The following is a 26,656-nucleotide window of genomic DNA, read 5'->3' as shown; positions in this document are numbered from 1 at the left end:
TCTTATTATGGCTCAGTAGGATGCAAATAAACCACACTGTAGTGCTGCAGTTCAATTAGGACAAAACTGAATTCGTTATAATCCTGTTCCAGCATTTTTATTCATCCCTTGGAAAAACCTTAAATTTTGCCTCCCAATAAGAAAAAAAAAAAAATACTGCAGTAAATGCTTGCAGCAAGGAACTTGCTATCGCAGCAGATTAAAAAAAGTGTCTCTATTTCCATACCAACATCATCTAAGAACATAAATTACATATTTGCAATTGCCCTACATATGGTAGCATGTTATGGATATGACACTGATAATACCTCTGATGTATTATTGTGACTCTGCTCTGTATTATCAATGAGTATGAAAGGTCCTCAGGACAGGGACCATAACTTCCATATATATTTGTACAGTGCCAACACTGGAAGTTTCATATTGGGTCAGGGCAGTGATCCACCTACTCCAGTATCACATCTCTGAAAGGAGTAAGGACCAGCTACTTTAGAGAAAGAAATAGTGCAATAATCTGCACAGAGGGTAAATTTCTTTCTACCCCCCATGAATTTTAAATTTATGCCCTGAAGCATAAGATTTTAGATCCCTTCCAAAGATTATTTTTTAAAAGTCTTTGCTACTATAACTCAGGATTTAAAAAAAACTGGATGTTAAGAATAACAAGAAAATCCATTAAGCTCTAAGCCTCAATCATGTCTTGTGGCAACGAGTTCCACAAATTAGTTACACTTGTGTGAAAAGGTATTTCTTTGCATCAGTTTTAAATTTTCTGCCTTTCAGTTTAATTGAATCTCCCCTTGTTCTTGCATTATGAGAAAGGAGGAATAGAAGTGTGTATAGCATTCATTACTGTATACCTTTAGCATGTCTCCTCTTTTTTCATTTCCTCTCCAAAACACTAAGGCTTGGTCTGCACTACAGAGTTAGGTCAATGTAAGGCAGTGAAGGGTTAAAATCCATGTGCATTTTATATAACAACCTGGTATATGGATTGTGCCAGCTCTTTTCCAGACCCACAAGTCCAGAGTTTGGTCAAGGGACCAGAGGCCTAGCAAATAGTGATCAGCTAAGAGAAAGCTAGGATAAACAGATAATCTTGTTTTGCTAAAATAAGCCTAGCCAGCAAATTGCCAGGTGTTGGAGCTGAGAACTAAATAATTGTGTCTTATTCAGAGTTGCAGATTGAACAAAGAAGCCCTGTTTCGGTTGTTAGTTTCTTTTGTAGGGAGATGTTCCCACATATCCAACCTTGAGTTTATGAAAGGTTGGCACATGTCAGTATAAGATATGGCCTCCTCCCACCTCCCTTTCCCAGGGACCAATGCCCGCCTTAAAACACAAAGGAGACAATCTTTATTGCCATATACTTTCACTGTTTCTTTGTTTTAATCCCTAGGAATGTATCTGCTGGACAATCAGAGGAGCTACTCTATTCCTATGGACCCCAAATCAGAATTCAACATATATACTTTATACTAATAACATTTTATCAAAGTATTAATTAAATGTTAACTTGCTAACTTGAGACCATGGGCGGAGACATTATGTAACCTGTTAACCATTGGCTAATGTGCTATCTTGTCTTGCTAGACCTATCCCGGGGTGTGGAACTGTCTATCCCGTCACTTTCCCCCGCCCATGGAAAATCCATTGTAATCAATTGATTGACAGTGTCTCTGAGCCTAATAAGCAAGGTGACACTCCGCCAGCGCTGTGTGTAATAAACTCCTATGCTTGACCTCTACACGGTGTGGATTTATGTTCCTTCAGGCAGCTTACATCAACCTAACTCTAAGTGTCTACACTACAACATTGCTCCCGATGATGTAAGTCGCACACTACACCAACCTAATAACTCAAGAGGCTTAGTGCTAAGTCAATGTAGTTAGGGCAACGCAGTGTCTATACAGACACTGCATTACTTACATCGGCTGTTGGCGGTCAGCCTCCCTCCCTGGGCTCACAGCTGGAGCCCCACCCCGGAGCTCATAGCCTGAGCTGTCAGCCCTGGGATGGGTGGCGGGGCTCCAGCTGTCAGTACTCTACAATGCCCCACACAGTTAAGTTACGGGATGTACTCCTGGTGAGGATGTGCACCAACGACAGATGTGGCATAGTGTGGACATGAACCACTGAAGTAATTACTGTGGTGGCTACATGTTAGGTGGACCTAACTTAAGTTTACCTAATTCTGTAGTGTAGACAAGGCCTAAATCTTTTTACTCCTTTTTCATATGAAAGTTTTTCCATGCTTCATTCTGGTCATCCATATCTGAACTTCCCTCTATTACTGACATGGCCTTTTCGAGACTGGGGTAATCCAAAAAGATCATAGTATTCCAGGTGAGGGCATATCATTGCTAGAAAAGCTGTTACTCATTTAAAAAATACAAACTGGAAAATCTGTATGGGTCAGACCTATGTTTATGATGGGTTACTTTCTATGCGGTTACATGTAAAGGGATTGCTAAAGGAACCAAACAGGAAAGTTAAAACAATGACACAGATAAAGGTCCTTCAGGAAACAATGGACAAGCTAAAAGAACAGGAGTACTTGTGGCATCTTAGAGACTAACAAATTTATTAGAGCATAAGCTTTCGTGGGCTACAGCCCACTTCTTCGGATGCATATAATAAATGGACAAGCTGTTTATTTGGGAATAGCCCCCCTGGAATCAGACATGGGTTAAGACTGGTTTACTCTTCCAAAGGCTAAATCCAAGATCAAATGGAAAACACCAGATAATTAAAGGACCTTATGCCTAGAAAAGGGTGGGGCGATTGAATGAGTGGCCAGAGACTGCCCAGGAAGTGTCAATTAGAGTTGACAAGCTGGCAAGGGAACAGACACAAACTGCAGTAGGGACAGTCGGCTTCTCACAACCCAGAGGTGGCGATAACTGAGCTAGCTGAAACGTAAAAAAGCTCACAAGGAAACATTAAGGGTCACGTAAAGGGACATGTGCATGTAGACCTTTGTTTTTACCCTTTGCTCTGCATGCTTTGTGCCTTTGACTGAGAAGAGCTAAAAAAGGATCTCTCAAAACTGGGTGACTGGGCAGCAAAATGGCAGATGAAATTCAATGTTGATAAATGCAAAGTAATGCACACTGGAAAGCATAATCCCAACTATACATATAAAATGATGGGGTCTAAATTCGCTGTTGCCACTCAAGAAAGAGATCTTAGAGTCCTTGTGGATAGTTCTCTGAAACCATCCATTCAGTGTGCAGCGGCAGTCAAAAAAGCAAACAGAATGTTGGGAATCATTAAGAAAGGGATCGATAAGACAGAAAATCATATTGCCTCTACATAAATCCATGGTACCTCCAAATCTTGAATACTGCGTGCAGATGTGGTCATCCCATCTCAAAAGAGATATATTGGAATTAGAAAAGGTTCCGAAAAGGGCAGCAAAAATGATGAGGGGTATGGAACGGCTGCCATATGAGGAGAGATTAAGAAGACTGGGACTTTTCAGCTTGGAAAATAAACGAGTAAGAGGGGATTTGATAGAGGTCTATAAAATCATGACTGGTGTGGAGAAAGTAAATAAGGAAGTGTTATTTACTCCCCCTCATAACACAAGAACGAGGGGCCACAAAATAAAATTAATAGGCAGCAGGTTTAAAATAAACAAAAGGAAGTATTTCTTCACACAACACACAGTCAACTTGTAGAACTCCTTGCCAGAAGATGTTGTGAAGGCCAAGACTATAACAGGGTTCAAAAAAAGAACTAGATAAATTCATGGAGGATAGGTCCATCAATGGCTATTAGCCAGGATGGGCAGGGATGGTGTCTCTAGCTTCTGTTTGCCAGAAACTGGGAATGGGTGACAGGGGATGGATCACTTGATGATTACCTGTTCTGTTCATTCCCTCTGGGGTACCTGGCATTGGCCACTGTTGGAAGACAGAATACTGGGCTAGATGGACCTTTGGTCTGACCCAGTATGGCCGTTCTTATGGGTGAATAAGGTCAGGTCTCCACTTAAAACTGCAGCCGCGCTGTAGTGCTTCAGCAAAGACACTTCTACACCAGCGAGACGCTCTCCTGTCGGCATAGTTAACCCACCTCTACGAGAGGTGGCAGCTATGTCAACAGGAGAAGCCCTCCTGTCGACATGGTGCTATCTGAACCGGGGGTTAGGTCAGTATAACTGCATCGCTTAGGGGTATGGATTTTTCACACCCCTGAGCGATGTATTTATACCAATATAAGACCAAGAATCGCTGTGTGCCCTCTGAATGGGTATTATAGATGTCAAGCCATGAACATCTGTCTTTCCTTCATTAAACATTTAGAGCATTGGCATTAGGAGGGATTTCATTGGAACCATTTCTAGTAGGGTTCCTACAAATCGCAGTGGATAGTTGCCCAAGTAGTATGATAACTTATGATGAAATGTAAATGCTACTAACAGGAGGTGACTAGTGTTCATTCCCTGTCTCATCCTAAAAAGCTGTATGAAAGTTTTCCAAGTAGCGGTTATATACGCATTCACAGGTGTGCAAAGATGCCTTAACAACAGGTTACCATAGAGCTGATGCCAGCATAAAAATCACATTCCAAGTCAGAGGAGCTATATCTATCTTAGTTTATTTTCAGTAACTGGGATATATTTTCATACGCAAAAAACACTAGAGCATGCATCCAGTTTCTGAATTTATATATGGAAAAAAGACCCCTCCTCCCCTCACTTTAGTAACAAAAAACACTTGGCTCTTCAATATCTGGAAAAAGTGTTTTCACACCCTTTTGGTTTTAGGAAATAACCTGAGCAAAGCCTTCTCTTATTCCCTTCTTTTGATTGTATGGTTTACGGGCTTGCAGGTAGAAATTCAAAGAGCAGGCTACTCTCGCATCCCACCTCAAGGCAAACTGCACCCCTTTCTCCAATCCTCATGACCCAACAGCAAGTGATTAATGACTTATGAAAAGGCAGTGAATGTAATCTGCTTCAACAGGAAAATCATCTGGGACAGAGACAGACAATAGTTGCATAATTTAGATTTTATCAAGATCCAAAACAGAATTTATTTTTTGTAGAACTGGGCTTCGTATCCAAGGTCTTATATCGTAATTAACTGGCTATAAACCTCAAATGAGCACTATTGCTTAGAAAAGTTGGTTCCTTAAACCAGTGGTTCTCAACCTTTTTGGGCTCAGGACCCATTCGTAAATGTTTATGGCCTGTTGCAACCCAGTAAATAGTCTGGGGGTAGAGGCCTTGGGGTGGTTTCTGATGGATCCTGTCTCCTGGGGGTGGAGGGCTGGGTCCTGCCTGCCACTCACCGCACAGTGGCAGCTCCTGCAACTCCTGTGCTACAGGGCTGGCTGGGCTCGACTCTCTGCTCTGGGCGTTGTAACCTCCAGGATTGCAGTGCATCTCAGGTTTTGCTCTGCCTCCCTGACCAGAGCAAATCTGAGAGTGGAATTGTGACCTGGCTCATGGGGTTGAAGTGCCACTCACTCAATTTTGGCCTACCCGGACTTCTGTCATCATGACAGCTGGACTAAACCTGAGTAGCACTGGGACCCCAGAGGTTACAGTGCTGGGAGCAGAGAGCCAAGCCCAGCCAGCCCCGTGGGACAGGGGCCACAGGAGCCGTCACATGACCCTTTGAAACATTCTGGCAACCCCAATTTTGGGTCCTGACTCATGGGTTGAAAAACCCTGTCTTAAACCCTCTGTCTCATCTGATGACCAAAAAAACCAACCAACCAAACAAACAAAAAGTCACCCAGGGAAGGATAAGAAATCCTCCAAAGGACTGTTTGCCTTAAACTTAGTAACTTCTACTTATTCCTTCCATATTGCTAAGCCTCCCATTTATCTTCTCTTAGACCCTAGACACTTGGAGCCACAGCCACCCACCCCACTATCTCTTCCTGGTTTGTAACTTCTGCTGCTGTCATCACCAGCTTATGAATGCCGAAGAGCAGCCTCACTTCAGTGATCCCTACTGCTGACATAAAACTGAACTCATGAGACCACGTGTTTCAAGGGACTTGTTAGTGTTCTAGAATTCTGCTTTCATGTCCGAGGCTCATGACCACGTCCTCATGAAGCTTTTGCAGGTGGAGCTATTACGGATTTCCTCAAGTCGGACCACGTACTGCTGTACCTCTGCATCAGAAGCATTTTGCAATTGCATTGTGGGGATGGAAAACAATGATCAGTTACTGGGATCTTTTATTCTCAGATAGCATGGCGGTGTAGACTAAATACTTACAGTGAGATTTTGTAAACAGACAGGCCAGGGAAGGGGTAAGAGGGTAAGCTGGTTTTATGACAACTTTATGCCTTGCCATTTCTGAGCGGCTGCAGAGGTCACTGCAGCCCAGTTGGCCCTGGACTGCTGCCTAAATTACAACACCCTGTTCCCACTTGTCCTACCTTGGGCCCACTTGCATACGCTCAGCAATGCTGCTTGGAATACCCCTGCAGCGCTATGTGCTGCAGCCCCGCCCTCTCCTACTCCAATATGCCCCCTATGTTGGAGTTTTTGACAGGGGAGCATAAACAGTCTAACACAAAGCCTGTGCCAGGGTAAATTCTCCACTAGCCAGATCTGGGGCTCTAACATCCCTTTTTCATTGCAGCAGCATAAAAGAGGCAATAGCCAGGAGAAAACCTCTTCCTTAGTGCTTGAAGTAGTAGGTTACAGAGGTTCCTGAAAAATCTTCAGAGCAGTTTTTAATGTCAGGTACTGAAAGACATGTCATAACATAATATGCAAGATATTGACAAACTTCATATTTTAATCTTAAAGAAATGAAAACCAATATAAAAAAGGCTGGGTATCAGCCGTTTCATTGGCCTGGTCCCCTTTGACCTTAAAGTTCAGGCTGCAAGGAAAACTAGATTTAAAAAGGGTGAGATATCACCACTTCGCTTATCAGTGAACAACTGCTATGGTGACAGGGTTACAACAGAGAATTTAATTGCATGGTAGATAGGCAGAATAGGAAGTAGAATCTCATTTAAGAACTTAAATCCTCCAATAACTGAATGTGGAATGTAGAAGTATTTCAGTTTAAAATCAAAGCATGAAGATATATTAATTGTGCCAAAGCCAAATTCCTACTATTTAACAAACTCGAGGAAAGAAAATTAACATTTTAAAGTTTGTTAGCTTACAAATGGCTACCTAATTATGGTGGAAACTGAGGAGGAGTAAAAAGATAATCAAGAATTTTTACAGGGTTTAGTTGCACAAGTCCTATTTCAGTTTTGCTGTGCTCAACCTTTTTGGCATTGTGGAAAAACAATAACATCAAGGTTTTATTTCCACCGCAAGGCAATATCAAGAACATAAAATAACGGCGATGTGCTGTTTTATTGCTAATGGAGTTTGTTTGCATGCAGATTTTCTGTTTCAACTTAATGCATTGTTATAGGGGAGGAGGAAAAAAAATTCAGAGAGACTCTTAAGGTTATTTTTGGAAGCATTAAATTTATTTACCATATGTCTGGCCCTAAATCAAACTCATGAACCCATGATCTTCTTTAGCAAAAATGTTTAACAGGGTGGAAAGCAGCAGATGGAAAAAATCAAGAAACAAATGCAGTTTTTCCTCCCTAACAATCCAAATAGATATAAAGTATCTGTTTTGTTTTGTTTTTTAAAAGGAATTTTCAAGCTTTCTAAGGGTGGCTATCTGAAGCCTGACTGGCATCTGTAGGGAGTTCACACAGCACCTTTGCAATGTCCTTCAAATGGAAAAAAAATGTGTGTCTTGCCAATAAAATGTCAGTTGGCTTCTCCCTCTAGTTTCTTTCATTTTGCTGCATTGTTAATTATTAAAAACAAATCCAGCATGCTGACAGCACTCTTTTACTTCATTGTTCATCACCTTCAAGACTCAGATCATGCCCAGTAGGGAAAAAATACAAAAGTTACCTTTCAGATTTAATCAGTAGCAAGGGCTTCTTTCTACAGGGTTAAAACATCACATTTCTTGGTTTACTACATAGTTCTGGCTTAAGTTGATGGATACAGACAACTCTTCACACGATTATCATTTTGACTAATATCTATTAACTTGGTCTCAAGAACTTCTGACCCATACTGAATCTTTTCCCTCTCTCATTTCCCCACAAACATAATTCTTTCCAGCCTTTCCCATCCAGGTGTGGGTTGTTGTTTTTTTAAAGCAGTCTAGTTGTATTTGGTATTATTAGCATTAACGTCAAAAAGAATACACATACATTTGTTAGCTCTAAAAGAAAAATACACAGATGTATAATTTGAGAATACAAACTGGCATGATACCAGAGGAAGGACTGAACTAGCTCATGCAGCAGAACTGAATAGTCATGCTTTGGCATAATGCAGCCTGTTAAAGTAATACGCAATAGACTCAAGCAGCCGAAAGCATTGCAGACAGCAAATCTAATAATATAACAAATGCTTTACAATCACTTCAGGCAACTCAATTAAAACAAAAAGGCGCTTTTGTGTATTTGATAATTGGAGAATGAGAATTTAATTTTTGATGCCAATTTTAACAATGTTTTACTTAGACTAAAAAAGGTGGACAAAAATAACTTGAGTTTTGGCAAACTGGTTATAAAACCTGCTTTCAGAGTCACTATAAAGTAGATGTCCCCAAACTGTGGGGTACGCTCCACTAGGGGGGACGCGGAGTAAAGTTTGGGCCAGCCCCCACAGGGCTCCGCTCCTGTCCTCACCCCTGCCCCCAGCTGTGGCCCCAGCCTCAGCCCCTTTACTCCTGTCTGCGTCTCCTTCTCTCCCTGGGAGCCACGGCCCCACTCTGGGCCCCGGAGGGTGGGGGTGGGCTGAAAAGTTTGGGGACCACTGCTATAAAGAATAACATTATTTACTTTTTTCTGTAACTGTCATAACATCTTCTCAAGCACCCTTACCAAATAAAATATGGAAAGCAAGTGTCACCAAGGGTACATAGTTTATAATTTAGAACAAATAGGTAATAAGTATGTCTATCTTCCCACTGGCTGCAGAATTTTGAACCACTCACTGAACCAAAAGGAAGAAATAGAACTCAACACTAATATTAAGTCTTTAACCATCTTCCTAGAGCAGAAGCAGGCAAACTTTTTGGCCTGAGGGACACATCGAGTTTCTAAAATTGTATGGAGGGCCGGTTAGGGGAGGCTGTGCCTCCCCAAACAGCCAGGCATGGCCCAGCCTCCGACCCCTATCCGACCCCCCCGGCTTCTCGCCCCCTGACAGCACCCCCTAGGACTCCTGCCCCATCCAACCCCCCCTGTTCCTTGTCCCCTGATGGCCCCCCCCCCAGACTCCTGCCCCATCCATCCCTCCCTGTCCCCTGACCACCCCCAGACACCCCACCCCTGACTGCCCCCTGCTGCCCCATCCAACCCCTCTTCTCATTCGTGACTGTCCCTCCCACCCCGCTGGGACCCCTGCCCCATCCAACCACCCCTTCTCCCTGACTACCCCCGGAACCTCTGCCCGCTTCCCTGCCGCCCCCATCCAATCCCCCCCTCCTTCCTGACTGCCCCCCCAGGACACCTACTCCCATTCAACCCCCGTTCCCCACTCTGACCGCCCCGCCCCCATCCACACCCTCGTCCTGCAAACATACTGAGCACCTGCATTATGATTTTTGCCTTTAGAACACTGCACAGACACACACAAAGTAACTAAGTAGTAGAATGAGTCCTTGTGCTTGAACAATAGTATTAAGTAGGATTGCTGATTACTGCAAAGCATGTGTTTACCTGAAGCAGGTACTACTGCACTGAGGATGCAGGGGGGAAAATGGTGCCCAGCTAGGGAAATCCTCCCACCTGTGGAGACCTTCCTCTGGGACACTAGGACCTATGTGGCCTTTGGGAAAGAAACTGGAGGGAGGAGCCAAACAGAGACTGAAGCAAGCAGGAGCAGATGCAGAAGCATTTTAGGCAACGGACACTAATGCCTGGAATTGATTGTCTGTTTGCTCCAATCCCTTGTTGGCCTCCTCCCTCAAACTCTTCACTTCAGTCTCACCTCACACCTGCTGTCATGCCTTACGCTGCTTTCTCACCATGCTCTTCTTTCTGGACTGTCCCTTCCCTTGTCTTTCTGTTTAGACTATTACCTAACTAAACATAATTCCCAAAGTCACAGAACAAAACGGTTGCAGTCATCGCATATTCACTCTTCTTGTGGTGTTATATTCCTTTTTTTCCCCACTCTATAGCTGTCTGGTGTGGAGCAGGGAACACCTATTACTCTGCTTTTATATAGTGACTAGCACATTCTTGATCCCATTCTAGGCACTACTAGTATACAAATAGTCTTCATGATGACTGAATGTGAGGGGATAAGCATTTTTAATTCACAAGATGGTGATGACAACTTCAGTTACAAACTTATAGCTCAGTAAAAATTATTTTTGTCTACTTTGGCTGTAAAGCTCTAATAAAGATTGATGCTACCAAACACAAGAGGGAGAAGTTTGTCCCAGTGGACTAGGCATAAGAAGAGCAGCCAGGAGTTCCTGAATCCTAATTCTAGATCTGCCTCAGATTAATATTGTGCCTTTAGGCAATTCACTTGTGCCTCAGTTCCCCCCTCCGTAAAGTGGGGGGTAATATTAAACTACTTAGCCACAGATGTTTTTCAACATTAATATCTGTACAATGCTTTAAGATATACCAAAATACTACTTTAATATTTTCATTAGCACTATTTAATTTCAATGTTCTCAGATGAAATCTTACATTAGAGTTTTGTTTCATCCCGATGGATAGCAAGAGATGCTGGGCTAGATCCACAAAAGGACTTAGGCATTGCGACACTCATCATTTCAACTCCACAGTATTAATTTAAGAGCAAGAGCAACAGCAAAACATGTAGTCATTGATCTGATATATTAATTTAAGCATACTTTTGCACTGGCATTCAATAAAACTATACATAATTTGACAAATAGGGAATTTAAACAACTGGGTACAACTGTCACATTTTAAAAAACATTTGTAAGATTGATAAATACCCAACAAAAAATACCGCAATAAACTAGTTTTATATTACTCGGCCACAGAAAAGAAAAACAATCTATATCCATTGTAAATGGGCAATTTTTAAAAAAACAATGCCAGACTATAGTTATGGAAGCAAAATAAAAACATAAATAGGATGCATTTTCTAGTTCCCTGGTTAATTGTAAAATGGAACTTCCAAATCATCATTGTCAAAAACTGGTATCACCATTAAAAACGTTTTCAGATACAATTTAACAGTGACCTGTAACATATAGCACTGTCACATCAAAAGCTATATTACATTGAAAATAAAAGAAAATAAAAAAGCATACCTGTTTTTACAGAAATAGGGTTCTCCAGAAGAAACACTGTTTGTTTCCAGTGTGTTTTGGTACACTGGGGACCCGTCGAGAACATGACCTGAATTGACAGAGTTCAAAAATCTGATGAAGTACAACATTTTTAATATCATGCTACATTAATCTATTACACAAAACACACTTCAAATGCTTGCAACAGCAAAATAGGCTTGCTCTCAAACACCTTGAGGCGACAAACTGAAGAAGTACAATACATTTGACATAATTAATTTTTAACATACAATCCCCAGTACTCACACTGTTGTGGCAGTTCTTCTCAAAAAATATATCGAAGTAGCCAGCAACCGCCTATAATAAAAGGAAAAAACAAATATGAACAGGGAATATTAAGTACAATAATAGAGACACCCATTATTCTGTACATATTCTATGAGCAAAATATGCTTTGTTGAAGCAGCAAAGGTAACTTCTTCCATTACATAGATCATTTCCATTTTTCTTCAGGGGTAATTCAGGAAATTCAGATATTCACACTATTTGAGTTTTACTGGAAAGCCTATAATACAGAATAGATGGAGACAATTCTTGAATTAATTCATAGACTTATATTTCTAATGCTTCCAAGCATGCCATAAACTTTGTTTTACAACTGAAGTGAAGTCTGTACTTTCAGGAAAAAACAGATATATTATTGACAGACACTCTCTTAAGCAAGACTCCATTTGAAAGTCAAAAGATTAGACTTCTACATTGCATTATACTGCAGCTTTTAATCACAACCTTTCACTTAAAAATGAACACTCTGGCGCAATCGTAGCTATTTAATATTACAACAGTTATTTCTTTAGGTACACACACAAATGGGTAAATCCAGCTCTCTCTTCTGTGGCTGCTATAACATGCACCTAGGGTACAATTATACACATAAAGAGGGGCTGTGGATGGGGGCTTCCTCTCTCCCCCTGAATGACATGGAGCCTATTCTACACAAACTCCCTGTGCATGGAGGGCAGGGAAGAGCCAGTACAGGGACCCTCATGTCCTCTATCACAGTGGTTCTCAAACTTGTGCCACCGTTTGTTCAGGGAAAGCCTCTGGCGGGCCGGGCCAGGCTGGTTTGTTTACCTGCCGCGTCCGCAGGTTCAGCCACTGGCCACGGTTCGCTGCTCCAGGCCAATAGGGACTGCGGGAAGCGGCGTGGGCCAAGGGACGTGCCGACTGCCCTTCCTGCAGACCCCATTGGCCAGTGGGAGCCGCGATCGGCTAAACCTGCGGACGCGGCAGGTAAACAAACCGGCCTGGCCCACCAGGAGCTTTTCCTGAACAAGCGACGGCCCAAGTTGGAGAACCACTGCTCTATCACATACAGAGGTAAGGAAAAGGAGTTTCTGAAGTGTCCCACATGGACTACTTCAGCAGCTAGTGTCTATGCAGTGGCTCCACAACTGCTCACTGTACCCCAGCGGGAAGGATACCATAAAACTCCCCTCCTCCCTCTCAAGACTCCAGAGAGCCCATTGCCTTCCTGGTACATAGCTCAGACCTTGGATTTATACCTGTGACAGGATATACCAGACCCTCTGATGCCCCCTGCTGGAGGCCTCATGGCCCTCCCCAAAAAAGGGCAGTGGAGAGGGTCCTTGAAGCTGCCTAGAGTGGCTGCGTGGGACACAGCCAATCAGGGCCCAGCAGCCTAGTATAAGAAGAGCTGCTGGGCCAGAAGGAGTTCAGTTCCTTGCTAAGTGTGGATGGTGTGTGGCTGGCTGACAGAGCTACAGAACCCCGGACAAGGCAGCACTGACAGAAGCTGGGGAGAGCGGGAAGGAGCCTGAGCTGGTTGCTGGGACTCCATTAGGCCAAGGCTCTGAGGTAAGGGTGAAGATGGCATGGGGCTGTGGGGAAGTGGCCCAGGGAATTAGAGAAGTCACGTGACATAGTTAAAGGGATACAGCAGACAGCTGCTATCTACAGAGTCCCCGAGCCAGGGTCCCTCCTACCCCCCACTAGGGGGGGAAGTGGCCTGGACATTGAGGCACCCCAGAGGAGGAACTGAACTATAATGGCCCAGCTGGAGAGATGTAGCTAGGAAACCCAAGAGGGTGAAGACATTGTCTCCAGGAAGGGAGCACTGGGGCATTGCTCTATCCCAGAGCAGGGACAATCAGAGAGAGTGTGCAAGCATATGCACTCAGCCAATGGGGAGGTCACGAGAGGCGAGTGCACCGCGATACAATACCCAATTAAAAAAAACTACATAAAGATTTGACCTTAAAGGAGGACTTTCCACAGGAAAAGAATAAAGAACATTTACACCGAAAGGAGCTTAATATACCAGTAATTTTTTTTTCTTAATTTTTTAGTGTCCTGCTTTCACAGAGGAAAAAGAGTTCTTGAGACGCCTCAGTGATCCAAAGAGAAAAGTAATGAAAAAAACAATCTCAATAAAGAGGAGGCTGCTAAAAAATGATGGACAATGCAATGCACCTCCCTCCTCCCAACCTTGTTTCCTATCATCTTCTATTAAGAAAGTACTGTAAAAATGCTTGACAAATGTGTCCTTAAGGCGGGCTATGGATATGCAGTCCAAAAGTCAGCCTCAGAAACGAGATGCTGAGACCTATAAAGAGTCCATGCTCTATTGTGTAAGATTGTCGGGCTGGCAGCTGGGGAATCTTCACCCACTAGGATATCAAATAGGGATTTCCCTCAGGTCTCTTCTGGTACATTCAATCAGGACTCCACATGAAGGCTAGTTCATTGTTTCAAATCACATTCCTCCCTAGTGCAACTGACTTGCTTTTGTTAGAAATATTTGTGTCTGAAAGAAGTTTCCTACTCACAGCCCAGCATTTTACCTTTTACTTAATGTCTAGTTAGAATACCAGTCTCTTGCTACGGAAGTGATTATGTAAATCATAAATTAAGCATTATGCTTTCAGTACTGACTCAAAGAAATGGGCTGTGTGGAAGAAAACACTTAAGTATCTTCCAGAAGACAAAATATGTGACTGGTAAATGGGTATCATGGATATGAAATATTTCATCACTGCGCAATCTCATGTTTCCCCTCTCCAGCCTAAAACTTGAATAGACCAGGTAATAAATGGAGAATATGGCATCTCTTAAGATGGATCCATCTACATATAGCCATCTTGTTTGATTTTTAACTAATGGCAGTTTGAAAATTCTTGGAGAGCTTTAAGCTCCAATTTGGAGCAATATTCCTCTTGGCAAAGAAACCATACCAAGGAGACACACTGTCAATGACTCTCTTGAGGAGGTATAAATGCCAGCCTCTCAAAGCAGTGATTGTTCAGTTCCTCGAGGGCCATCACTCCATGTTGAGAATCCCAGCTAAATTATATACTGGTTTCTAATTTATTTTTTCCTTGGAAGATCCACAATGTTTTGTCAAGGCCTGGAGTTCTCAGATTATCTTGACCGCTGTCAAACTGCTCTTGTTAATCCACAATCTCTTGAGAATGGACAAAGGTCTACTGAATCATGCAAATTCTTTCTGGCTACTAGACTGATACTACTGATGATGAGGTATTGTTGACATGCCTGCAGAAAGGGACAGGGATATAGCACTATCATTTTCTCTGAGGTGTTATTCATTTCTCCTGAAGCCTCACAATATAGAGGCTTCTATTATCAATCTTGTTCAGTGTCCCTTTAAATACTGTGAACAAATGACCTTTGCTCCCTTTAAGTGCGCATAAACTTATATTAACATAACCAAACTGACAAAAGGAACACACCAGAAAAAAATCCAAGTTGAGTCGCAAACATTCTGCCATATATTTCACTTTATAGCAGTCTCGGATGATGACCCAGCATGATGTTCATTTTAAGAACATTTTCGCTGCAGATTTGAAAAAACATGCAAAGAAGGTACCAGTGTGAGATTTCTAAAGATAGCTACAACACTTGATCCAACATTTAAGAATCTGAAGTGCCTTTCAAAATCTTAGAGGGACGGGGTGTGGAGCATGCTTTCAGCAGTCTTAAAAGAGCAACACTCCGATGAGGAAACTACAAAACCTGAACCACCAAAAAAGAAAAATCAACCTTCTGCTGGTGACCTCTGACTCAGATGATGAAAATGAACATGTGTCGGTCCACACTGCTTTGGATCGTTATCGAGCAGAATCCGTCATCAGCATGGACGCATGTCCTCTGGAATGGTGGCTGAAGCATGAAGGGACATATGAATCTTTAATACATCTGGCACGAAAATATCTTGTTGTAATTGAAATCAATATACTTGAAAATGTAAAAAACATCCAAAATATTTAAATAAATGGCATTCTATTATTGTTTAACAGTGCAATTAATTGCAATTAATTTTTTTAATCGCTTGACAACTCTAATTTCTGTCAATCCCAGGTTTAATAACAGATTGTTTTTAGAAAAATACTGTCAACTGGCCAGATTAGCCAGTGACTATGAGAATCATCTACCTATGAAGTTTGTTTTCTCAAAGTGGGACACATCTTTTTCCTTTTAGGAAGTCTTCATTGAATAGAATTTAATACATTTTAAAAGATTAATAAATCAAAACATATTAGCATATTAACACATGTTAAATATGCCAAGAGAAACAGTATGAATTGTGAAGCGAGTTTTCATAATAACCTTCTGTTGAGACTACAAAATCATTGATTTAGGAAGCATATGTTGACTGCCATGAAGCAAGACTCAACATGACCGGCAGTATAATTGATTTTTGACACTCAAACAGAAGTTACCCAAATAGGATTAGGGAGAGACTACAGTTGCTTAGTTGAGTCCATAAACGAAGACCAATAACACAGTGGTTAGATACTCCTTATACTCTAACACTTAGCTATGTTTTCCCACTTTGATTTCCTGTTTTCATGCTTTCCTTCACCAGTGAGCCATACACACAGTAACATTCAGAACTATGTTTTCCTCTTTTTATTACTTATGCAATAAAATCACTGACTCACTAAACTCAGTTAATATAACTAATTCCTTTTAATTCTGAAAGCTACATTACTGAAATCATGCCAAGACTACAAAATCATTCAATGGAGTAGACTCCCAACTGGAATGTAAGTGTTAGTTACTGAAAACACTATTTAACATTTTAACACTGATTTAAATGAACAGTGAACAAGAACTTCCTGTACTTATAACATGTTCTCAGACTGACATTTAACCTCCTGTCTACAGGCCATAAAATAAAGGTATTTACTGAGATATTCATAAAAGGATCAAAACACAAAGCCTACTCTTAAAATCTATTTACTTGATAGAATATACGTTGCTAAATGTTCAAACATTTTAGGCGACCCTTCAAAACAATTAAGTACAAACTTGCAAAGATCAAAATCCTCCTTATGAACGATGATGTAACTATTAAAATTAAGTTTTAAAACCAAACGCATTGTTCCAACCTTAGCAGCATATATGCCAAGTTTTCTTGTTTATAAAAAAATAAAATATAATACTCATTTTCTCAGGCTCTTTCCAGAATGGTTTTCCCTCCCACAATATATTTCTAAGAACTTTAAAGACCCCTCTCCCTCAAAACATACAACTTTCTGTGCTGTAACATAAATACTGAAGGCCTGTTGTGTTCTATTGAGAATTACAGTCACAAATAAATCAGTGTAATTATCTGTTTCCCAAAGCATTTCCCCATCTTATTAGCAGGTAAAATAATGACTTCATCCAACATACACCAAATCAGAATTAGGCGTTGGCCCCAAAACAGCTATGGGAAACAAACCAACATTATCCTAATTTTATGTATATAATTTTCATCTAGAAGTTATCAGTCACTAGTAGGAGTTGACAGATTCTGTAACCCATGGCAGCAATGTTATTTAACCTTACGTGCCAGATATCTGGAAAAAACAAGAGGATTAGAGATGTAGGTTAGGATTCTCATCTGCAGTATTTGTATCAAAGTGTGGTTACATACAGGAGATTGGACATGTAAAACTGGCACCTTCGAATTCAACTATCTGCTTACAGTTTATTTCCAAGTCAAACCTGCTCCATTTTCTTGACAGAGGGCCAAGTTGTGTGCAGTTCCTACTGACTTTGATGGAAAGCTACCTGGATGACAGAAATAGGTTTCTGATCCCATGTTGAGTCTTTAGTGCTGGCAGATAGGGGGCGCACTTGTCACTAAGCAGATTTTACATGAAAACTATTAATGCCCCAATTCTCTGCTCAATGCCAAGCATGAAGTAGCTGAGCATTGGGCAGATGACAGAAAGGATAAGTGTGATGGACACATCATCTTGGCAAGCCGGCAGAGCTACTTCAGAGGCTCAGCCCAATAACAAACAGCAACTGCTGGACACGGGAGGAGCAGCAGATCTTCTGACCGTCCTTCCCACTCATACTCAATCACCCCATTCAGGTTGCCACAGGGTCAGTCTTCAACAGAGCTGCTGCCAGGGGCTTTATGGCAGCAGAAGCAGAATTTGTGCCAAAGAAGATAAATATAGTAATCCACAAATCACTGTTTACTGTTCATTTTCTCGCTCTTTGTTTTAAAAACAGTGTTCACCTGTTTATAGTTAGTCTCTGAACTGACTATCTAACAAGGTTGGGAAAAAGCTGAGGTAATCAAACAGCAACAGTCCTCCACACTTTTGTCAAATATTTCTAGCTAATTTCTTCTGTTGCAATTTCACTACCTCGTTACTTCACCTTTGACAGCCCATCTATAGTTCCCTTGAAGACTAATCACCATGAACCTTAGCATTTCTCTGGAAGAGGCATTCCAGTATTAGTCTCTGAACAACACACACTAGGAAACTGAAAACAATGACTTCTAGACTGGTAATAAATAACTGAAGCTGTAGCCTGCCATGAGTTTTGGAAGGATTCTATATGTTAGGAAACACAGCAGCTAGATTATTCTGCTTCTTGTTCTCCATAAATATCTTGTCAGGAGAAACAAATGCTACAAAAAAGATTAAAGCCATCTCAAAGCTAAAGCAGCTAGGTTAATTAAGAAGCAAAGTAATATTCATAACTGACTTCTATTGCTTAGACTGCCAAAATAGCATTCCACCGCAGTCAGCATCATTTCAACCAGCTATATGAAAGTAAAAGTGAAGCCTCCTCAAATGGTAAATGTAATAGCTAATCTATAAACAAAACAGATAATTTATGCACAGAATACGATCACTGCAACACAACATAGCCAGGATAGTTCTAAATCTGTAAATAACTTGTATTTATAAAAACAGGTATTAGCGTCCTAAACACTGCTCAATTTGGAGATGCAGCTTCAGAAAGAGATCATAATCTGTACCCTTCCAGCACAAAATTACAAGAACAAATATTTGTCACAAACTACAGATATTTTAATGAATTGCCATAGGGAGAGTAGGTAGTTTTCACTCAAATAATGCATGTAAAATGTAAAGTCACCACAAATAGTAAGATACAAAAAAGCAAACACATGGCATATGTTGCAGCAATTAAATACCCAATGCATAGTTCTTTTTACATTTAGTCTTATTTTATGACTAGTGAGCGGAAATGAAAACAACTGGATTTTGATTCAAATATATTATAAAAAGTCTTTTTGTAAAGAAAATTGCTTTGTAAACATACAGAATCTCATCTGATCTAAACAAATAAGACTGCTTGAGACCCCATGAGAAGTGGTAAAGACAACCTTACCAATTCACTTAAGGAACAAGGAAATTAAAAATTATCATCATCACTATCACCTGCAGGGAGTAATTTATCATTTTTGCTCATCACTGGTATCATGTTCCAACAGCGTGTGGCTATAGCAGATACAATTAGGCAGCTGGCCACAGAAGTAGGAGGATAATGTGCTTTTGATGGAGTTTATCCAAGCATGGAGATGGAATGCTTGTAATCCATGCAGTAGAGAAAGTTACTACACATCCGTGTCTCAGAAATACAACAGCTATTTTAAAAACTATTTCTGTAAAAAAGAATACAGAACCTTGAGATGCCCTATTTTATAGTCTTCTTGGCACAAACTGATTATGAAGATAAGTCATTTTTAATATTATGCTATAGCAATGCATAAGTTACCGAATTTAAAACAAAGAAAGTGTATTCTAGAATGTGTTTGACTCTGATACACACTACAGAAGGCTTGGGTTTCCAACCTGAGTCTGAAGATATTCAAAACTATGATTATGGTTCAAATTAACACATGTATTCAAATACCTCTTATTGTAACTGGCAAATGAGTTCTCAAGTGCAGAAACTGACATTGCTCAAAATTCTAAATTTTTTATAAATACAACTATCCTTCAACTAAAATTACTTTAATCAAAATTAACTGAATTTGTATTTTAAATCACTGAGATTTTAGTATGTCAATAATATCATCTTATTCATTTTACCGCTGTCCATCCCCTTTCAACAAAAATGCATACCCTGCTCTTTGACAACTTCTCCTGGGAGTAATGAACAGACACTGCCATTTTCCTCCCATGGGATATTGCCATTCAGCCAGGAAAGAACCAAACAACCTTTATAGGATCATGGGGGAAAGCATTCAAACAAAAGAGAAAGTTCATCAATTGATCTCTGAGCGTAGCAAACCATTATATTTTAATCTCAAAACTTGCATACAATTAATAGCAAACTCTGAACTTTCAAATAAAATTAATGGCATATTTTCCTAACAGAATCTATTGACTGATTTCAGCCAGATGTCTCATTAAAATCTGCAATGACAAACTTAGTTCTCTAACAGGAAAGATGTGCTTTTTAAGATAATTAGATTTTTTTTTTTTTAAAGCAGATTAATTTTGTGAGGTTGAAAATAGGTCGATCTGCACCAAAAGCACTTAGAACTGATTCATTATGATCAGCTTGAGACTGTTTCGTGCTCTCAGAGAATTTTCAGAGGGTTTGAGAGCAGAATTTAAAATCAAGGTGATGCCAAGAAAGGAGAAGCTTAATCCTATAAGAGATTTAATTGGAGGAACTGATTGAAAGAGAAAACTGTGCCAGAGTAGAGGCTTGAAAATTTATGCTTTCAAAGAGCTTTGAAGATGAAGATCCAGATATATCTAATATTAAATAATAAGCTTATAGTCAATTTTAAACACTTAGACTTAACCTTCACATATTTCCCAAGTCAAATGAAAAACACTTCCCAAAAACTCTGCAAAATTGTGTTTAATTGTTCGAACAATTGAAGAATTATATTAAGAAATATGACCATTTAAAGAAACCAAGTCAGTTCTTTTTCCATGGATGATATAGGATAAATAAATTTAAAAAGTCACAGGATCAGTTGGAGTAGTGCTGATTCATAAACACTGCAGAGGCACATTAAACAGGGTGACATTAAGGGTATGTCTACACTGCATTGTAAGCCCAGAGTTCAAACTCAAGCTCAAACCTACCTTCGCTTCCATCTCCACATAAAGCATGCTAACCCAAGGCTCAGAACTAGAGTCCCAGGATCCCATGGGGATGGACGGTCCAAGCCTGAGTCAAGTTGGAACCTAGCATTCAAGCTCTATTGCTTTGCAGTGTAGATGCAGCCCCACTGAACCCATGCTCTGGGAGTCTGTCAAAAGTATTCCACAATCTCGTGGGCTGGCTTTCTTTGTTCTCTGGACAGTCAAGTTTTCCCACACCACACCACGAACAAAAACCTAAAGCGGCCACATTTTGGGAGGACGCTAGAAAGTCTGGGATATGGATGGTTGGACTCGGACCTACATAACTCAGTGTTGATGCTGTAGCCCCAGTTTGGAACCCTGGGTTCAACAATTCCTAACCTGGGGTTACAAATGAGTGTAGACGCTCAAGCCCTAGAGTAACAAATCCAGGGTCTGCTAACTTGAGTTCTACTAACCCTAGGCTTTAGCGGGGAGGATCCCTGACCCCAGGCTCTAGCCCAAGCTTTGACAGCTACACTGCAGTTTTATAGCTCTGCAGCTTGAGTCCCAGGAGCTCAAGTCAGCTAACACAGGTGTTTAATTGCAATTGAGATATTCCCTAAATCTCTCCGTTAATCTGCATTACTTAACTATCTGAAATATCTTACTAACTTTTTATTTCCACCTTATAATTTTAATGTTATTGAAATCTTCTCCACCTATGTAATAGTTTAAGTGCCCTCCTCCTATCCCCCAAATAAATGAAGTTAATCACAGTTTCAGCAATGTTACATTTAATAATGTGTTACTTTTCTGGCATCTATTTCAGTTTTGTCTTCACAGATCACTGTCCCCATTGCCCAACTTCAGTGTTTCTCTCATGGCCCAGTCAGCTCCATTACATTTAATACAAAATATCCACATGTACTGCATTTAGTTGCTTTTATAAGATACTCATAAAATAAACACTGGTGTGCCAGTTTTGCTGACAGAAATTGATGAAGTGCTGGGCTCTTGGGAGCAAGGGACTGTGGAGTAAAATGGTAACTTCTAGAAGGAAGGATGGATCAATCCTCTAGAATATACCTGAAATCAGACTTCAGTAACACTTGCAACGGAGGAAGTGCAAGACTGATGATATTTCGATTGACATACCAGTCAACTAAAGGCAACATGGCCTGATTTAAAAGCACCAAGTGGAAAGCTGTGATTTAAATCATCAATTTTAATCAACTTCTCCATTTGTACTTCAGTTATTTTCTCAAGAAAGGCACACTCTCATTGGCTGATATCTCACTAAAATATGTTGATTTACAACTAAATAGAGCCTTTACAATAGATTTGGTATATTTTGTGCTACCTAGGAAGACAGATTTATTTAAGCAACTATATAGCTTAATATTTTCAGATTCTTATAAACTGTACATTTTTAGTATGCTAGAGAATGGTGAATGATACATTGATATATTTACTAGATAATTAACTTCTTGCTCATGATTTGTGTCAAGCTGCATTAGGATAAGTGGAATTTAATTAAACACAAAACAGCATAAAACATTTATTTTTATTAAACAAAACAACCTTAAATGTTTTGGATAGATAAACTTCTCTTAAAATATGTTTCCCATTTATAACTAAATGATTTATTAAAACAGAGGGATTAATTGTAGGCAGCAAATTAAACTGGTATTTAAGGTCAGCCTGGGAAAAAATTTCAAATATGCCTAATTTAAAGAGACTGGATTTTAAATTCCTGGTCTACACTTCAAAATAACTTCAGTATAACTACATCGCTCAGGGTGTGAATAATCCACTCCTCTGAGCAATGCAGCAATATTGACTTAAGCGCCAGTGTATTGGTGGGAGAGCTTCTCCGGTCAACATAGCTACAGCCGTTCATGGAGGTGGAGTTAAGTCAATGGGAGAGCTTTCTCCCATCACCTTAGAGCATCTTCACCAGACGCGCTACAGCGTACAGCTGCACCAATGTAAATTTCTAGTGTATATCTGCCCCACATCTCTTGAACATGATAGTCTCTTAAGTTACTTAGGCTGACCTATCGTGCTATATTGATAAAGCCTGACCTCAAAAGTTAGATTCCCCACCCCGTAATTCTCTTTATATAGAAACTCAGCCTTTGATGCCAAGTTTTTGATAGAGGATTCAGCATGAATTTATCATATTTATTTAATTAATAAATAAATTGGGGAATGGGCCACCAAAATACCCAGAGAGAAGCTGCTTCAATACAGAAATAAAACCCCCTCCAACTGCACACTCCTAGTTGTCACCTACCACCGCACACTGGAACCAATACAGAGTATCAAACACCTACAATTCATATGCAATGGGGACCCCATCCAGGAAAGATTTCTATCAGAACCGCCACTTCTGGACTCCAAACTATGTCCTAATCTCTCCAAGATCAGCAGCAAGCTCCTCACAGACTAGGACACAGTACCTCAAAGTAGCACAGAACCCTATCAGGATAACAGATGCAAAATCAGCAGACATCTCCACTGCCACAATGATCAACACCCCCCTGCCCCCCCAAACACACTTTTCAAGATCCATGGGTCCAACACATGCCTATATCAGCATGTGGTAGTGCACAGAGTGAGGTACAAGTGCCCCAATAGCAGCTGTGTGTGTGAAACCAGACAATCACTATGCTCATGAATGAACACACACAGGAAAATGAAAAAAGACGAACACCCACCACATCTGTGGGAGAACACTCTTCACAAAGCGATCTCTCTATATCTGAACTATCAGTTCTCATCCTCAAAGGAAACCTGCAGAACACTTTCAAAAAATGAGCCATTGTGATAGACTGTACCCCTGTATTCACCCTTTGCACACTATTGTAATAATCTTTGTACAAAGTATGCCTTTTGAGGGATCATTTGAAAACTCAATTTGCTGGTCATTATTGTTCTGGTAAAATATGTGTAGCAACACTGTATCTAAATGTGACGTTATTGACATGGACTGTGACCGTATAGATCATTGTTGCAACCAAGGTCCTATAGTTGCACCAAATCTTGTACAAAGGAAGTCAAGTAAGGTGTCTATGGAAAGGTTGTAATTTGCTGGTTATGATTATGCTGTCCGTATATGTGTATCATTTTTGTATTTTAAGTTACGAATATTGGCTATGTACTTGTATCTCAATGTGTTTGATGCTACTTAAAATCAATGAAGCATTTGGTCAGCTTCTTGAGAAAGGACTATTCTCAAGAAGTAAATGTCCAATCAAGAAACACTTAACTGACAATGGACTTTGGGAGATGCCAATCCACATCTGAGCTTTTCTGGGAACGTTCAAATTACCATGTAAACAATGGCATCGGCCTGCAAAAATCTGAATCATTCATGGACATGTGATTTGTCCAGGTGGCTACAAACTCCATCTTGTTGCTGTGATTTTGCACAGAAGAACAAAGGAATTTCCGCCCACAAGAGAGAATATAAAAGGCCTTGGAAGCCTCTCCATTTTGTCTTCAGCTGGCTCAAGAGATGGCCTCTCCATCCTAAAGAGATGCCTGAAAGAAACTGGAACAAAGGACTGTAACTACAAGGATGTGAGCGATTGCTGGACCCAGGCCATAAACCACAACGTTGGTCTGAAGAGGACTGGGTCCAGACTAGGAAGGAGTTTAGTCTGTGAAAGAAGCTTATTAGGACATCTCTGAGGGTGAGATTTACACCTGTATTCAGTTTCCTACTGTATTAGGCTTAGACTTGCGTGTTTTGTTTTATTTTGCTTGGTAACTTACTTTGTTGTGTCTGTTATTACTTGGAACCACTTAAATCCTACTTTTTATACTGAATAAAATCACTTTTGCTTATTAATTAACCCAGAGTAAGTAATTAACACCTGGGGGAGCAAGCAGCTATGCATATCTCTCTATCAGTGTTACAGAGGATGGACAATTTATGAGTTTACCCAGTATAAGCTATACAGAGTAAAACAGATTCACTGGGGATTTAGGCTCCCAGAAAGACTGAATACTGGGTTCTGGGAAAGTCCCTGTTAACTGAGAAGCCCCTGGGGTAAGTGAATCTTAGTTTCTGTAAACTGCAGGGGGGCTTGGCCCAACCTCTTTGTCTGTGCTGTTGCCAACTGGTGTATCCAGCTCAGCAAGACGGGAGTGGAGGGAAGCCTTCTCTGGGAGGGGGGTTAGTCCTCAGTGGTATCCCAAAACATCTAGTGACAGTCTTGAGGGAGTCTCTGTGACCAAACCCGTCACAGTAACGTTATAAGATTCCACTGTATGATGTTACTAAAACATGTTCCAGGTCTGGGGAGTGGCCAAACCAGTTCCTCAAGCCGGGTGTAAACAAGGTCAATAGGCCATTACCTGCTAAGTGGTTATTGAATGGCAGGAAGAAAAGTCTGCCTGGTGCCATGCTCCCAGCTGGAAATGGTTCTCAAACAGAGGACAGGACTATGTTAAGAAGCGGCAGACACCCCAATGGACCCCCACCCCGCTTCTCTCTCTGTCCATCAATTCACTGAACCAGAAGGAACAAAGGAAGCAGCCATTACACAGAAGAAGAGGTCCTGGCCTAAGGAGTTTGGCCAGTAAGAGTGTTAAGAGCATGTGGTGAGAAAAACTCAAGTAAAGTTAGGCACTAGTGGCTTTTTATCTTTGTCTTGTAACCATTTCTGACTTTTATTCAGCATTACTTGTATTCACTTAAAATCTCTTTGCAGTTAATAAAACAAGTTTATCTAAACCAGTGTCTTTGAATAGAAACGTTTGGGAAACTCTGTTTGAGATAAGATTTGCGCATATTATTGCTATTAATAAAAATGATGGACTTTATATAAGCTTGTATTATCCGGGAAAGGGCTAGGCAGTACAAGACATACATTTCTGGGGGGAAATCTGGGACTGGGAGTGTTTTGGGGTTCCCCTGCAATGTAATTCAGGCTAGTGAGAGCTTAGGTGTGACTGGCAGGCTATAAGTGCACCCGGACATAGCTGTGAGTAACTTACGTGCTGCAGGCTGTTTGTGAGCAGCCCTGACGGGAGGCTACAGTAGCAAAACAGTGGAAAGGGCACCCCAGGCTAGAGGGCAGAGGTGGCACAGCTACTCACTAGTCTAGATTGTACCATGTCACAGCCATAACTTTGCCAGACACTAAAAATCATGGACTGAATAGAGACACTGGATTTATGGCTTATTACAACTATCTATAACCCATTAACACTCCACCCACAACTACTTCCCCCTCCTCTCCTTTCCTCCCTATGACTGGAGGCCTGTTAACAGGCCACCTCACCTTGCATAGTCCTTTGAAATGTGTGTTTACTTATGCTCAACAATCTCTTCCATCTAGTATTTAGCTGTGACACTGAGTAAGTTTCCCAGACCTGAAGAAGAGTTCTGTTTAAGCTCAAAAGCTTGTCTCTCTCACCAACACAAGTTGATCCAATAAAAGATATTACCTCACCCACCTTGTTTCTCTAATATCCTTGGACCGACACAGTTACAACAACACTGCATACAACAAAGTACAGTGTCATTTTTATGTTAAAGAACAAGAAAGTCAGAGCAGGTACGTACATCATTCTCTTTTATCGGGTACAAAAAAAGCTTTTCTTCCTAGAGTGTAAAATATAAAATAGCATATTAAAAAAGTAGAAGCAGATGCATTCAAGGGAAGTCTTGTAATGCTGTTTTCAAAGCACAAAACTGTACCTCAAAAATTCCCAATACAAATAATGGACTTTTATTGTTCATTTACTGCAAGGTTAGGCAGCCTGATATGACAGATGGACTGTCAGCCTCTAACTAAACCTCCACGCTCCATCATAAAAGGAGTGGAAATTCTACTCATAAAATGTCAATAATCCGACATGATTAAGTGCAAAATACTTGAGAATTCTACTTGTTTTTTTAAGACCTGCGTTAATCAGAAAATTCCAGAAACAAACCACTAGAGCTCACAAAGCTT

General features: G+C 40.6%; 1 protein-coding gene across 1 annotated transcript in view; it reads right to left on the bottom strand.

Moving 5' to 3' along the window:
- Nucleotides 1-26,656, bottom strand: part of PRMT3 (protein arginine methyltransferase 3) — a 110,729-nt gene that overhangs the window by 10,698 nt on the left and 73,375 nt on the right. The window contains exons 14-15 of the mRNA XM_065403650.1: nt 11,608-11,658; nt 11,323-11,410 (exon numbers count right to left, since the gene is read on the bottom strand). Coding sequence (XP_065259722.1) covers nt 11,323-11,410; nt 11,608-11,658 — 139 coding nt within the window. The remainder of the gene's footprint in view (nt 1-11,322; nt 11,411-11,607; nt 11,659-26,656) is intronic.

The sequence above is a fragment of the Emys orbicularis genome, chromosome 4 (genome assembly GCF_028017835.1).
Source record: "Emys orbicularis isolate rEmyOrb1 chromosome 4, rEmyOrb1.hap1, whole genome shotgun sequence".
Taxonomy (NCBI): Eukaryota; Metazoa; Chordata; order Testudines; family Emydidae; genus Emys; species Emys orbicularis.
The sequence above is the reverse complement of the archived record's forward strand: the minus strand, read 5'-3'. Positions and strand labels throughout refer to the sequence as shown.